We start from the raw sequence: 15,794 nt of genomic DNA on the forward strand, positions 1-15,794 counted from the left end.
AGGCATTAATTTGTTTATTTATTTTTAGAAAAATGTGTGGAATTTGCATATGTTAATTTATACCTATAGAGGCGGTCACACACAATCCCGCTTTCAGTACCGTTCACGCCTGCAAAAGTTGCAGGGTGGTCATACTGCTTCATTTCCAGTCCTTGCCTATTTCTGCCAAAGTCCCATTAACTTGCACAGGCCTGGCCCAAGGAAGTGCGAGGCAATATGATGTGGGCTTTTCTGCGAAGCAGCTCCTTCAAGAGAGGTCTTCTCTTCCTGGAAGGCTGTCCAAAGGACAGAGAGCTCCAGCGATGGCAAAACGTAATGACCACACATGCAAGCAGATAGGTGGGAAGCAAGGACAATGGCAGGATGGGAAGCGAAGGCAATGGTAGGCCTTGATCATGTCACTCTAACCCAGGCTACCTCAACCTCGGCCCTCCAGATGTTTTGAGACTACAATTCCCATCATCCCTGACCAGTGGTCCTGCTAGCTAGGGATCATGGGAGTTGTAGGCCAAAAACATCTGGGGGGCCGAGGTTGAGGAAGCCTGCTCTAACCGCCTCCTCCCTGTTTTCCTCCCTCCTCCTTGCAGGGACCGCATGAGGACCTCCATCAACGTGGTAGGCGACTCCTTTGGTGCCGGCATCGTCCATTTCCTCTCCCAGAAAGAGTTGGCGCTCATTGACGGAAGGGGGGAGGAGCTTGAGATAGACCCCACTACCCTTAAGCTGCAGGCTCTGGCCAATCATCAGGAGGGCTCCATTGGGTCTGGCTACACCGTCTTACCCAGCCAGGACGAGGAAGAGGTGAGGAGGAGAACGTTCCCAGTGAATGTTCAGTGGGCCTGGGAGAAGCCAACAGTCACTGGGGACATAAGAACATCTGGACATGAGAGCTGAGCCCACACAGCTCAGGATAGTCTTCCTTCAGGCACACTGGTAAAGGTAAAGGGTAAAAGGACCCCTGACCATTAGGTCCAGTCATGACCGACTCTGGGGTTGCGGCGCTCATCTCGCTTTATTGGCCGAGGAAGCCGGCGTACAGCTTCCAGGTCATGTGGCCAGCATGACTAAGCCACTTCTGGCGAACCAGAGCAGCGCACGGACACGCCGTTTACCTTCCCGCCGGAGCAGTACCTATTTATCTACTTGCACTTTGATGTGCTTTCAAACTGCTAGGTTGGCAGGAGCAGGGACTGAGCAACGGGAGCTCACCCTGTCGCGGGGATTCAAACCACCAACCTTCTGATCGGCAAGTCCTAGGCTCTGTGATTTAACCCACAGCGCCACCCGTGTCCCTTAGGCACAATGGTCATGGGCACAATGGTATTGGGCTTCTATTCTCATGCCTACTGTGTCTGTATGTAACAGGGAACCATTGTGGCGCTGAGGGCCAGATCTAGATTCAGAGCAGGGCCTTTTTAGTGCTGGCCTCTTTGGTTTTGAATCCCGCCTCTGGGTAAATCCACAGTGCAAGGGGCATTGCTGGCCCGGCACTCAGCATTTTGAGAAGCCCCAGCATAGGGGTAGCAATACGATTCTTTCTGCCATTCCCACCAGTTGAGGAGATAAGGAGGAACCTGCACCCACAGGGACCGCTGCATACAAGAGACGTCCCTCTCACAGCAAATGTCTGCTAAAAGCAGCTTCCTCCCCACTCCCTGCATGCCTGGAAAAATGAAACGGGGCTGTTTGCTTTCACTAAAGTGAGGCAGGAAGGTCTCTCTTTAATGGTGACAGCAGCTCCAATGAAAAGCAGAGCCTTCAAAGAGATATGTTTGTAAAGGGGCACAGAAAGCTCTAAGCTTTAATTTTGTTCAATTTTTTCTTAATACATCTTGTTCACGCATGCTGTGATCCTCAAGGAGTGAGTGCGCCTGAGTGAACAAACTCAGCGAGTCCTATTGGTGCTCAGTTTTGTGTCATGGAATGCGGGGGGGGGAGTCCTTCCTTTTGCTCCAACCTACTGCCTTGATTGGACCCGGGTGGCGCTGTGGGTTAAACCACAGAGCCTAGGACTTGCCGATCAGAAGGTCGGCGGTTCAAATCCCTGTGACAGGGTGAGCTTCCATTGCTCAGTCCCTGCTCCTGCCAACCTAGCAGTTTGAAAGCACGTCAGAGTGCAAGTAGATAAATAGGTACCGCTCCGACGGGAAGGTAAACGGCGTTTCCGTGCGCTGCTCTGGTTCGCCAGAAGTGGTTTAGTCATGCTGGCCACATGACCTGGAAGCTGTACGCCGGCTGCCTCGGCCAATAAAGCGAGATGAGCGCCGTAACCCCAGAGTCGGTCACGACTGGACCTAATGGTCAGGGGTCCCTTTACCTTTACCTTACTGCCTTGATTATAGTGGGTGGCCCCTGAATACCTGCTTTTGAGAAGGGGCAAATCACTTTTTCCTCTTCATTATTTCCATCCCTGTGTATCTCTGTGGCCCTTTCTACGTGGTTGCATTCCAACTCGCATCCTCCCTGATCATGTTGGTTGTTGCTGATGGGAGTCGGCACCCAACAACATTCAGAAGTCCACAGGCTCCCCAATCCTGCTGTACGTGATCTCCCAAACCTCTTAGTGTGCTGCGTTTCCTGCCTTCTCCAACCTCTTTTTCTCTAAACTAAGATGTTTGCTGTAAGTCTTTATTCACAAGGAAGATAATCTTTGAGCCCCATTGACCTACCTTTCCGTTGTTCCCTGTAACTCTGAGCCAAGACTTGATTTGAGCCAGGGATCAGGAACATTGTCTGGATTTAGCTGCAGGGTGTGTGAAGTAAGGTGAACCCCTGGGCATGTACAAAGTTAATTTCTCTCATCACTGGGTTAAACACAGTCAATTCACTTCTGCGTTGCAAGCTAAAGTCACACAATGGCATAGCTGTCAACTTTTCCCTTTTCTTGCAAGGAATCCTATTCGGAATAAGGGAATTTCCCTTAAAAATGGGGGAAAGTTGACAGCTATGTGCAGTGGAAATCCTTTCCGTTCCAAAATGGGCTTATGTCCAGCACCTTTTCAGAAAAAAGTATAAACGTGAAAGTCCTGCTGCATGCAAATCTAGCTAATTAGATAAACTTTCCCTGATTTGCCATATCGAGGGCAGGATCTGAATTTGCTCGCTGCTTGGCAGAGACTCCTGCTTATTTTAAGAGGTCCAAGCCAGTTCAGGGGAGAGAATTCAACAGGTATTTTGTTCTTCCCCGCATTATTGTGCTTGTGTTGCATTGCTGTGCTCCCTGCCATGCCGATGTTAATAGCACAGGAGCTTCTGCGAAGGAAAAGCCCCCGGAATCCTTGTTTGCTGATCAAAGGGATTTAGAGAGATTTCAGCACAGAAGTCTAGACACCAAACAAACACACTCACACATGCCCAGATAATAAATAATAATCCAACCCCCTCCCCCCGTTTTTTCTGCTTCCAGCTTCCAGAAAAAATGGATGCGGCGTCGCAGTATAGTGAGAAGGATGAGGAGGAGCCTGATGAAGAGGAGGAAGAGAAGAAAAAGGAAGAAGAATAAGCACCTTTTCCCCACTCACTTAACACACACACACACACACACACACACACACACACACACACACACTGGTAGATGCTGCCAGCATCAGCAACACAGATTGGGGCGGGAGGAATGGCAGGGCCCCCCAAACTGATTTGATTATTATCTTTATGAATATTGTACCCAATGGAAGGCTGGTCCATTCAGGTGCGTGGGTCAACTGCCCCACCCACCTCATTCTGCCTTCAGCCTGCCCCTACCCCAACACCTGTCTTCCTGCTTAACAACCAGTCCAGGAGGAGCCACTGCCTGTCCGTTTCCTCCTCTTTCTTCTCACTGTTGCCCTTTGTATAACTCAGCAGGAGAAGGACGGGAGACAGGGACAAAACTAGAATTAGTTGGCTCCGCCCGCCATTGGCTCTATGGCGCCACCTACTGTTGGGCTCCCTGCCTTCCACCCAACCAGTCCCAAGGAGCACTAGTTCCACAGTTCCTACCTGAACCCGCTTTCTGCAGCAACCTCAGCTGTGAATGAGAGATACCTGGATAACTTAAACAGCCACACACAGAGAGACACAGCTGCTGTATCTACGCATTGTCTTGTACGTGTGTGTGTACACATATACATAGACTTGTAAATTTTTTGCACATACCTTTTGTAGATTGCTTGGGGGTGGGAAGTGGGGATCTATTTTTCTTACACAGCCACATTCCACCCTTGAGATTCTTGTAGGATATAGAAATCTGCCTTATACCAGGTCAGACTGTTTTGCCCATCTAGCCCCATCTAGCCTGTTCTGACTGGCAGCAGCTCTCTAGAGTCTCCAGTCGAGAAAGGTCTTTCCTATCACTTCCTACCTGTTCATGTTAACTAGAGAGGTCAGGGACAGAGCTTTCCACCTTCTACACTCAAAGCATGTGCTCTGCCACTGAGGATTGCACCCCAATTCCCTTAATGCACATCTATCTATTCATTCATCTTCAGAGACTGAGCGTGTGATTTGGAGCTTCTGGGCTCTGCCATGAACCGAGGCAAGCCTTGTTCTTTCCCCTCTCCCATCTGTAAAATGGAAATAATAATTCTGGGCCAATTTTGCAGGATCGTATTGTGAGCTTTATGCAGAGAATGTAAGTGAAGCGCTTTGAGCACTTTGGGGAAAAATACTATATAAATACTAAGTATTATTACTATTATTATCTTCATGCATATCCACCCTCCCTCTCACAGAGCGCCATAGACATTTAGCACCCTAGAGTGGAATAGCCCCACTGGATCAGTTCCACCCTGTCCCACAACAGGGTAAAATTCACATAAATACCAAATGCCTGTCTCCTTCTCTGGAAAACTTCCAGCAAATAACACTTCATACATGCTTTGGGCAACTTCTGTCACTGCCAAAACTGCCCTCGTAAATGAGGAAATCTTATCCTCTTCTAGTTTCTTCAGGTATTTTTCAGGCCTCCATTGCCTCACAATCATTGACCGTGAGAGCTTTCCTCCTTCATTGACCGTGAGAGCTCTATATAACCTTCCTGCCTCTGTTAAAAACAACACCCAAAGCCAAAAGATCTATTGACAATCTGTTGCTTTATTCTCTGCACTGGTTAAATTTTTGTCTAGGAATCTTCTGCTAGTTTGCTGATTTTTTAACTAAAGAGCTTTCCTAATCCCAAACAGCTATGTAACTGAGACCTAAGGTTGGGCAAGCAGCTCTTGCAAGGCCTTGGAGAGATCTGAGCTATTCAGAAGCTCAGATTTGACAAAGTTATCCTAATTAACTTGCAGAAGAGCTGAACTCTGTTTCCATGTTCTCAGCTCAGCTCCCAAGGTGTGTATACACCTTAATTAACCCATTATGAAACTGAGCAGAACAGAGGCAAGGTTGGGTCGTACCTGAAAGTAGTAGGCAAGCTGGTCAATCTGTGGAAAGAGCAGTTGTCTCAGTGGGTTTTGGCCAGGATCTGTCCCACTTTGTTCCCACAAGTGCTTTACTGTTTTGCCCACTGTCTGAAAGTTAAGCAATCCCTCCCCCATCTTAACTGCTCTTCAGACAGCACACTGTAAATCGCCCTGCACGTTTCTCTTAAAAAGAGGGTACAAAAACTGGTGCATATGCAACAATGCCAACTCGACCAAACGTTTCTGGAGTAATTCTGAATTCCTTTCCCATCCAATAACTGCAGCTTTGCCATTCACTATTTTGCAATACCTTCTGGCTCTTACAGCATTAACCCCAACTGGGGGTGATGAAATGTAAAAAAAAAAAATCATGGGGAATCATTGACAGGTGTGCCAGTGGTAAAGGAATACATTTGCTCCTTGTTCCCACCTCTACCCTACAGCAACCAGAAATGCATTTTGGAGAGAGCCTGGCCTAACCTTTGCACATCTCACTACTGCAGGGCAGTCGGGGGGAAGCAAGCACAATGGGAATGCTCAGGCCAGGGGGCAGGAGGAACATCAGCTGCCCTGGTTCTGAGCTACAGGAAAGAGAGCTGTACCTATCTCAGGGGAGGTGGAAGAGAGAGATAGAGAGACAGAACAGATTGAAGAGAGATGGGGAGGGAGGGAAAGAAGGAGACGCCGTCTGTCTGTCGGGCTTAAGAAGCCGAAAGCCAGGAATTTAATCAATGTCTGGGGACTGGCAGGAGGTGATGACGCAGAGCGAGGCTTCGTCAGTATGGATTCAGCTAGCTGGCCTAATCCAGCACAATGGCTGAGCCGTTGCTCTCTCCCCCTGCCTAGCAGTCTGGCGAAAAGGGGAGTGAGATTTTGTGTGTACGCACAATGGACCGAGATGTATATTTTGTGCGTGTGCATTTTTGAAATATCAGATTGAGGTTATGCAAGGTCACGCAATACATTTACTTTCAAATTACTTGGTTAGCCCATGGTTAAAGGTTAAGGAACTTTACACATCGGGCTTCTTGCGGTTTAACTCTCCCACCCCTTGTCAGGAGTAGACCTCAGATTTCCCCACCAGGCAAGGATGGGATATTTGACCCCATGTTGCCATCTAGTGTTTAGCTTGAGAGTTACACCTTTTCCCTGGATTTATTTTGGCAAGACTATGGTCACACGCCACAAATGGTTGTTTCAGGGTAAGGTTGCCAACTGACTAGAAAAGCAACAGCAGATCTAGACAGGCCTGCTCACGTGCTTTTACCAGCAGACTGGAGGTGCCGCAATCAGCTGGTGAGGCTTATCACATCATGGATATAAGTCATATCACCCGATGTCGACAAATCAAGCTTATTTCAGAGAAATTGCCATGGCAACTGATGGCAGCATAAGCAACAAAGTCTTGGGGCACCTTAAAGAATGCATTAGATCAGGCTACTGTGAAAGACACAGCTGCAGCAGCTGGTTAAAAAGTTGGCAGCCCTGTTCCTAAAGACTGGGAAGCTTCCCCCTCAGTGCATGAAGTTCAGGAGGCTAGAGTACCTTTAAGCATGTGCAGAGTGCACTTCCTAAAAGCCAGTCTCTATGCTTTCAAGGTTTGGACAGGGATTTGTTTTTATTTATTTATTTAGAAAGTGAAGCTTCCTGTTTGGGTTTCCATGTCTCTATTTATTTAAAATATTTCCGCCTTTCCATACATATTCTCAAATTGACTTACAACACCTCGCATTAAAAACACGTATCACATAATTTAAAAAAAATAATGCAATGAAATACAACTGGCAGCATTAAAAACCATCTATGCAGACGAGGATCCACTACTGTGAGAATGCCTACCTCACTTCCAAAAGTGGGGGCACCTGGAGATAGGCTGTGCTCTATAGCACATGTGGGCAAACTTCAGGATTGCAAGATCTGCTTTGTGTTTGCTTTTGCTAGGAAGCTGAGCTCCACCAATCAGAGCAAGGAACAAAGTGGTGACTTGGGGTGTGGGGTGGAGATGGAGTCAGCTACTTCCTGCACCCATAACCCATGCAGGGGAAGAATGTATCAAAAATTCCAAACAGCATCTGCATTTCTACAGATCAGGACTTCTAAAAAAAAAAATATCTATATTTGGGAAAAGGGTGGATTTTTTCTCATTACTTTTTTGGGGAGCCAATCTACCGCAAATTCTCCAGCAGCAGCCTATCAGTAAACAGGCTGTCCTACCTTCTGCCTAACCCTGGCCTAGAGAATTCAGTCTGCAGGAGTGGGGAGAGGGATTTGCACGTAGCCCATATTTTTTTTCTGGAAAGGGTCCAGAGCCTCAGATGCAGTTCCCAGTGCGCAGGTTGGCTGGGGACAGGCACTCCAGCTTCACAGGGCTTGCTTGGGGATGCTTGGAGTCTTGTCCCGCCTCGGAAGACGCCAGCTTCCCTGGCGACCCATCGAGAGCAGAGGGGGGTTGCTTGAGAGCTGGGATCGAGAGGGTCTGGATTGGCTGAGGCTGGGCTTGGGAGGCGGTTGGGTAGACGTAACCATCAGTCTCGTAAAAGAACCAGTCGTAATCCTTTGGGCTGTCCAGGAAGAGGGCTAGGAAGAAAATGGGGGGGGGGAGCGGAGTAAGAAATAAATCCATCCATGGACCATTGCATCACATGACCATGTCAGGTGCCACTTGAAGTTGCTTAACACTGAGTCAATCTGTTTTGCCTGGTATTGGCTGGCTGCCAAAAAGGAAATATTTTTCAACACCTGTTAACTGCAACTGGGGGGGGGGAAGGGTCTTTTCAGTGGTGGCCCCTTATTTAGGCAATTCTCTTCCTAGGGAGGCTCACTTGACACCCACATCAACGTGTTTCATTTCTCAAGGCTTCTATTACTCAGGTCGTCATCTTATTCAGTTATTGTCACTGGTGGTCTATTTGTTGTTTCTTTTTACTTATTTACCTTACAATTGTTTGTAGGTTAAACCACCCTGCTCATCTTTGCGTCCCAATTTTGGTCTGCAAGATGTTGGAGGGTATTCAGGGGTAACCAGTGATGATCTTCCCCAGCTGTGAAGAACCTTGAGATGTTCTTGGACTCCAACTCCCATCAGCCCCCACCAGCACAGCCAATAGCCAAGGATGATGGGGACTGCAGTCCAGTCACGGGTTCTCCATCCTGCTCTTTCCCTTTCAACAATGCAGACAGGCGGCTGGTATCAAAGCATAGTCCAGCCACCTGCACTGTTCTCCTCAATCCTCGCCCACCGGGTCCCACTCACTCTCCTTCCCAAAGACCACCCATCGCTTACCAGGGTCATCAAATCCGTCCTCATACAAGCGATGGTGGGAAAACGGTTCTTTCTTGGATCCTCGGCTGTAGGCACAATAGACCCCGATGAAGAGGCAGAGCAGCAGGCCGCAGCCAGCGAGAAACAGCCCCATGGCGTGGCTAGCTGCGGTGTGGGCTTCCCCAGCTGACGGTTGCCCTGTGTAAGAAGGAAGAATGATATCACATGGTCCACACTAGGGATGGAGGAGAGGTCCCACCCGCATTCAAAGCCAAACCTATCAAGTTCTCACTTTATGGAACAATACACAAACCAAAATGCAGATCTCCTCAGAAGTTTGCACTTCTCGCAATTTTGCAATGCAGTCCTCAAAGTTTGCAGCAATGTTTGTGTGTGTGTAAAAGCATCCATGAAAATGAAAGTGTTAGTGGGGCAGGGAAAATACAAAATGCATTATATCTGGGGGAATTGCTTTGCAAAAACGCGTATGTTAGTCAAAGCTGCATATAAAAATGTGTTTCTCAGAAAGAAAAATTGCACTAAAAAGATGATGAATTTTCGTAAGGATTTTTCATTAAAAACACACACACACACAAATGCCTGCAAAATGTGGTGAACTGAATTTAAGACTGGGAAAATGAGAAACAGAGAGAAACTGGAATGAAAAGATCTTTCTCATCCCTAGCCCACACAGAGAGCTTCGTGGAGAGCATGGACATGTTTACTTTACGAAACGCAGTCCTCCCTTCTAAGGCGTCTTCTATGAAATAGAGGAGCCAGTCCTAGCAAGCCTCCCGGGTCAAGGAACAATCAGGAGGGTGTGACATGGAAATGGCCCCATGGGCCAAGCTGAGACCCATGCAGAGTCTCACTAGGCCCACAAGCAGAAAGTTCCCCGTTCCTTTCTCTCTTTGAAGGGTTCTCTCATCCAGGTCAAGTTTAAGACTGCAAGACAATAAGTTGCCTTGAAATTGCCAGTTAACAGTAAGCAGGCTGAACAGGCAGTCACCCAGGTCACCTTCTCTACTATGGTGAGATTTATAGATCTATAGAGTTGAAAGGGACCCCCAGGGACATCTAGTCCAACCCCTGCAATGCAGGAACCCCGCCCACAATCATCCCTGGGTGGGCTCAAACTACCAACCTTCTGGTTAACAGCCAGACGCACTGACCTAGATCATAGCTGTCAACTTTCCCCTTTTTTTAAGGGAAATTCCCTTATTCCAAATAGGATTCCTCACAAAAAAGGGGGGAAAAGTTGACAGCTATGACCCAGATGTATTGCATTTCTATTTAAATAATAGCAATTATTTTTAATACTGCATCTATCCATATAAGTCAGCAGGCGTGTGCAGTTTTTATGCAAACCTGTATCCTCGTTTGTCCACTTTCTTGACAATGCACTTCCTTTGGGCTACATGTGAGCAGCCAAGCTAGGCCTCATCTGCATTTAAAGCAGTATCGTGCCACCTGAAACAGTCATGGCTTCCCCCAGAGAATCCTGGGAACTGTAGTTTGTTAAGGCTGCTGAGAGATGTCAGGAGACCCCTATTCCCTTTACAGTGCTGCCATTCCCAGAGGGTTGAACAATCAATCCCTCTTCCCAGGGAACTCATACAATTGTAGCTCTCTGAGGGGAATAGGGGTCTCCTCTCAGGGTGCTTAACAAACTGCAGCTCCCAGGATTCATTGGAGGTAGCTATGACTGTTTAAAGTGGTATGATGCTGCTTTAAATCCATAGTGCGGATGGGGCCTGAGTCTGGGTCTAGCCCATTCTAACCCCAATTTTACAGATTTTGCAACTGAGGCTGATGGATGCCAGCTTGCTTAGGGTCACCCAAAAGCCAGAAGTTCTCCCAGGCCCATGATTTCATACTGGTCTGTGAGCTACTCGACCCCAGCGCCCTTCTGGAGAATCCAGGATTGGAATTGCAATCAACTAATCCCTCCACAAAACCCCACACAGGCATAGGAAGATGCCTCGTCCTCCAGCCCCACCTGGCAAGGCCAAGGATTGAAGCTGAGGCCTTCTGCTTGCAAAGCAGACGTTCTACCCATGAGCCACAGCCCTTCCCCTGCCTGAAAGCCCAGGAGAATCACCTTCACCTTTGGGTTTCATCAGCATAATGGCCACTCCCTGAGCTGCAGTCTCCCATTGCTGACTTCCGCCAGACTCCTCGATGTCAACCTCAGGAAACTTGAAAGGAGCAGCCTCCATTTTCTCTTGGGGAAGTCTGGGTTTCTCTGTCTGTGGGCTGGAGACTGAGGGCTCTTTGTGGTTCTGGTCCTGCTGCGTCAGAGAAGGTTTGGGCGAAGATGTCACGTCAGTGGCGTCTGATGTGGGACCTTGCGTGGATTCGGGGGATGTTTGTGGCGTGGAGGACCAGGTGGTGGGGAGAGGGGAAGGAGAGGAGAAAAGGGGCGTGCTGGGAGCTTCGTCGGTGGTAGCATGGCTTGCACCCAGGAACAGCAGCAGCAGGCAAGCGAGAAGGTGATTCGGATCCATTTTCAAACTGCCAGACCAGGGAGTCTCTGCAGAGGAAGATAAAATGCTGACCTGTGGCACAATACAAACCAAGGAGACCTTCCACACATAAACCCAGGAGTGCAAGTGGGACGTCCGTGGAACAGAAAGCCATGACCATCCCCAAAGACCAAGGCCACCTCCAGACCATCCCTGTTTTGTGGGAGGGACTCAATCGCAGACCGGAAATGTAGGTTTGCCTTAGTCAGATTTATTTGTTGAAAACCTTTGGTGGTCACAAAAATACAAGCAGTACAGGAGTGAACAGAAAACAGATGGTCCCCACCAGTGCACAGGACCCCATGATGGAGGGTGAAATTCTGTCTGGTCTGCTGAACTGCTAAGGGGACCATTGAAACCTTATATGTAGCATAGTACATATGGTACATATGAACCTACCCAGACCCAGAGATCATCTTCTGAGGCCTTCCTTCATGTGCCTCCTCCTCAAGAGGTCAGGAGAGTGGCAACACAAGAACAGGCCTTCTCTGCAGTGGCTCCCCATCTGTGGAATGCTCTCCCCAGGGAAGTTCACCTGGCGCCTTCATTATGCACCTTAAGGCACCAGGCAAAAACTGTCCTTTTTAGCCAGGCCTTTGGTTGACCTGATTTACATCCTATGCCCTTTTAAAATGTGTTTTTTTGGGGGGGGGCTATTGGGGTTGTTTTTAGTAGGTATTTTGTGGTTTTATATATTGATTTTATTCTGTGAATATTTTATTCTGTGTATAATAATAATAATAATAGTGACATATCCCCATCCACCAAGAAAAAAGTTTTTCTCCCTATTGTCCAAAAAGAAAACTCTGTGCAGAGGCAACATGAGGGGAGACTTGGCATGCGCCTGTCATGTAATGTATAGCTTGAGCACTCGTTTATCCCAATAGAAACTCAAAACACGATAGCTTACACATGGTGGGGAACCAGTGGGTGGCGAGACTGAAAGTTGTAGGTGCAACAAGAAGAGGCACACGAAGCCATGCAGAGCACCAAGCCTCCCACTACTTGTGCTAGGAAGCCTGATCGTTGAGACCCTAGCAAATGCAACCTACACAGGTGCAAAACCTCTTCTCGGTTTCATGAGGACTAGAAGCTTGAGCAAGTCATCTTAGCAAGGATATGTATGTTGCCACCAATGTCACACATATGCAAAATGTGTCTGACGTTTATCTGAAGCAATGGCAGGGGCGGACCTTCGTAATGTGACGTCCTGTGGGAGGCCAAAATTTTACACCCCCCTCCCAGCCCTCATGGTGCCTTCCCAAAGCTGGGTAAGGGAGGTGCCAGGCTTTGGGAAGAAGGTGCCAGGCTCTGGCAGGGTCCTAGAGCCCTTCCAGCTCCTTCCCAAAACTGGGCAAGCATTTCTAGGCTTTAGGAATGAGGCAGGAAGGTGCTCCCTTGGCGCAGGGGAACCGGTCATGTTGCCCTAAATCCACTTCTAGTAAGCGGGGGAGCTGAGACCCCCAGTCCTGCCAGACGTTCAGCAATCTCACAAACAGCATGGTATTTTAAAAACAGGAGCTGGGGATTCAGGCCACCTGGATAACCCTGCACTCTAGCAGCAGACCTGCAAGGCCCTGCAAAGTTCCTTGGGGCTTAAGGAAATGCACTCTGCTCATTCTCAGAGGTGCTCTTCACTGACATGTTTCCTGGCCAAGCATTTGCCATCGAAACAGTTTCCCCAGTCCAAGCGCAGGATCAAATTGAGCCCGGCTGCCCACAAGCCCTCAAAGATAACCCTGAGCAACAAATCTTTCCTTTCACAGCCGCCTCTGACAAAGCTGTGGCACAACCCTAGATACGCAACAGCGAGTCAAACTCTCTTGTGTGTCAACGTGGTCCACAGGGAAGCCCTTGTTTACAGCTCTCTTGACTACTGATCATTCCCCCATCATCATCAAGCAAGAGCCATTCGACAGAGCAGAGCGACTTCAGAGACCTTGTTGCAAGGCGGATGCTATTCTGATGGGAGCAAAGAGATATCGCATAAAGAAGATGGAAGGCGCGGCCACCCACCCTCGAATGCTCCTTGGCCATTCCTTCAGTCAAAAAGAATTGCAGGATTGTAGCTCACACCTGCACCATACATTTCAAAGCACTTTTATGCCACTTTCACAGTCATGACTTCCTTCACAGTTTATCCTGGGAACTGTAGTTTGTTAAGAATGCTGATAGTGGTTAAGTGACCCCTCACAGAGCGACAACACCCAGCTCCCTTAACAAACTACAGTTCCCAGAATTCTTTGGGGGAAAGCGCTGTTAAGTGTATGCTGTGGACGTTCTGAGGGAGCCTGCCACTGCCTGCAAACTACGCAATGGGGCAAACAGCAAGACCTCTTTATTCTGCCAAACTTTCAATGCAGATTAAACCGTTGGCCCCAGGGTTTCCAACTGATCGATTTACCCTGCTCTTGACTAATATAATTTGAAATTTGGACTGTTTTCCTGTTGTTGTTGTTTGCAAGCTGGCTTGAGTTTGCTTTACCAAAAGAAAACACACAATGTGGATTTCTAAACACATACACACACATAACCTAAATGCAGAGTCTGCATTTAAAACTGGAACGTTACTGTGCGATACAGAAAGCATGAGAAAAGGACCCCATTATAAAGCTGTACAGTGTGTATGTTATCTATCCATGTAGGTTTATTCCACAATAATAATAATAATTTATTTATACCTCGCCCATCTGGCTGAGTTTCCTCAGCCACTCTGGGCGGCTCCCAATCAAGTGTTAAAAACAATACAGCATTAAATATTAAAAACTTCCCTAAACAGGCTGCCTTCAGATAGGATAGCTGCTTATTTCCTCCACATCTGAAGGGCGGGCGTTCCACAAGGCGGGCGCCACTACCGAGGAGGCCCTCTGTCTGGTTCCCTGTAACCTCACTTCTCGCAATGAGGGAACCGCCAGAAGGCCCTCGGCACTGGATCTCAGTGTCCAGGCTGAACGATGGGGGTGAAGATGCTTCTTCAGGTATACAGGACCGAGGCCGTTTAAGCAGAGGTTGGATGGCCACCTGTCATGGATGCTTTACAGCAGAGGTGGCAAACCTGTGGACCTGCTAGAAGCTGTCGGGACTACAACTCCCATTATCCCTGACCATTGGCAATACTGGCTATGGCTGGTAGGCGTTGCAATTCCACCACTTCTGAAGAGTTTAACAAGGATGCATTGGGAGATATTTAATCCAAAAGTTGGCATAGCATAAGGAAAGGCTGATGGATCAGGCCAATGGGCCATCTAGTGCAGCATCCTCTTCTCAGCAGCAAACCAGATACCTGTGGGAAACCAGCAAGACCTAAACACAAGAGACCCTCCCCCTCCTGCCGTTTCCAGCAAGTGATATTCAGAATAATGGCTAGTAGCCTTCTCCTCCACAAATCTGCCTAATCCTCTTTTAAAGCCATCACTGTCCTGCAGGGGTGAGTTCCACAGTTTCACTCTTTGCTGTGTTTTACAAACTTCTATCATGTCACCTAATTTCGCCTTTTCTCTAAACTAAAAAAATCCCCGAAGCTACAACCTTTCTGCATAAAGGAGTTCTGCCCTTCCCTTCATCATCTTGATTGCCCTTTTCTGAATCTCAGATGCGTAAACATTTAAATACAGTGGTACCTCGGGTTACATATGCTTCAGGTTACAGACTCCGCTAACGCAGAAATAGTACCTCAGGTTAAGAACTTTGCTTCAGGATGAGAACAGAAATCGTGTGGCGGTGGCAGGAGGCCCCATTAGCTAAAGTGGTACCTCAGGTTAAGAACGGTTTCAGGTTAAGAACGGACCTCCAGAACGAATTAAGTTCTTAACCTGAGGTACCACTGTAAATGAATTTCCTAAAAAGTAGGAGACTAACGAATAACATTCAAGAGGTATTTTTATTTTATTTTTTTAAAGTGAAACCTACTGAAAATTACCAAGCTCCTCCTGGTAGAGGATTTGTAGATACCTGAACTCTTTCTGCTCGGTTTGCTTTTCGAAAGGCATAACAAGAAGGAAAGTCTTTAAGATTTACCTACCGTCCTGTGTTGGTTAAGGAGGGGTCTCCTGTTTGGACACTCGGCCAAGGAAGGGGACTAGAGTGCGGTGATGCTCAAAGGAACCGCTTGCCACTAAATGCAACAACATAGGAGCAGAATGAGAGGCCCCACCCGAAACATCTTCACTCCCCACAAGGGATAGAAACAGCTAACAAAACACAAGCCCCAGGAGAGGCCAACTTAGCAACACGGTTGTAGCTAACACTGCATCCCTTTTATGAACGGCTGGAAGTAGCAGCTATCAGAGTTCATTCTGGAGGGTCAAATGTTAGCTCTAATGTTGTGCCTCCCTCATTCAGAAATGAAGATTTAGAAACGCACACCCGCATTTTGAAAGCAAGGGGAAATTGATTCCTTTTTTTAAAAAAAGAGGGAAGAAGTCGAAATTTTGTAATAAGTTTTTATTGGTTTTACTATTTCATTTTACATTCACACATAAAATAGAATCAAAAAGTGTAGAATTCTCCAAATTCTCGGGCTTCCTTCCTCCCCTCCGTGCAGTCTGCTAATAACCATGTCCCACTGCATAGCATATCATCCTCTATCCTTAAAACTCTATTTAGAAGAAGTCAAAATTTGTGCAG

The 15,794-nt window shown here is 47.7% G+C and overlaps 2 protein-coding genes across 6 annotated transcripts in view; one reads left to right on the plus strand and one right to left on the minus strand.

Moving 5' to 3' along the window:
• LOC310746482 (excitatory amino acid transporter 2-like) overlaps positions 1-4,670 on the plus strand; it is a 29,791-nt gene extending 25,121 nt beyond the window's left edge. For all 5 annotated transcript variants that reach the window (XM_083580260.1, XM_083580257.1, XM_083580258.1 and 2 more), the window contains 2 exons: positions 588-801; positions 3,407-4,670. In XM_083580260.1, coding sequence (XP_083436386.1) covers positions 588-801; positions 3,407-3,502 — 310 coding nt within the window. In that variant the 3' untranslated portion in view covers positions 3,503-4,670. The remainder of the gene's footprint in view (positions 1-587; positions 802-3,406) is intronic.
• Positions 4,671-7,583: 2,913 nt separating this feature from the next.
• On the minus strand, positions 7,584-15,287 carry GFY (golgi associated olfactory signaling regulator). Its single transcript, XM_083580404.1, has 4 exons — positions 15,190-15,287; positions 10,751-11,176; positions 8,665-8,841; positions 7,584-7,958 (listed from the first exon to the last, which is right to left on the minus strand). Exons 2-4 carry the CDS (start codon positions 11,148-11,150, stop codon positions 7,693-7,695), a joined length of 843 nt encoding a protein of 280 aa, XP_083436530.1. The 5' UTR covers positions 11,151-11,176; positions 15,190-15,287; the 3' UTR covers positions 7,584-7,692.
• Between the last annotated feature and the right edge of the window lie 507 nt (positions 15,288-15,794).

Source organism: Podarcis filfolensis, assembly GCF_964270895.1.
Source record: "Podarcis filfolensis genome assembly, chromosome: 13".
NCBI classification, from domain to species: domain Eukaryota; kingdom Metazoa; phylum Chordata; class Lepidosauria; order Squamata; family Lacertidae; genus Podarcis; species Podarcis filfolensis.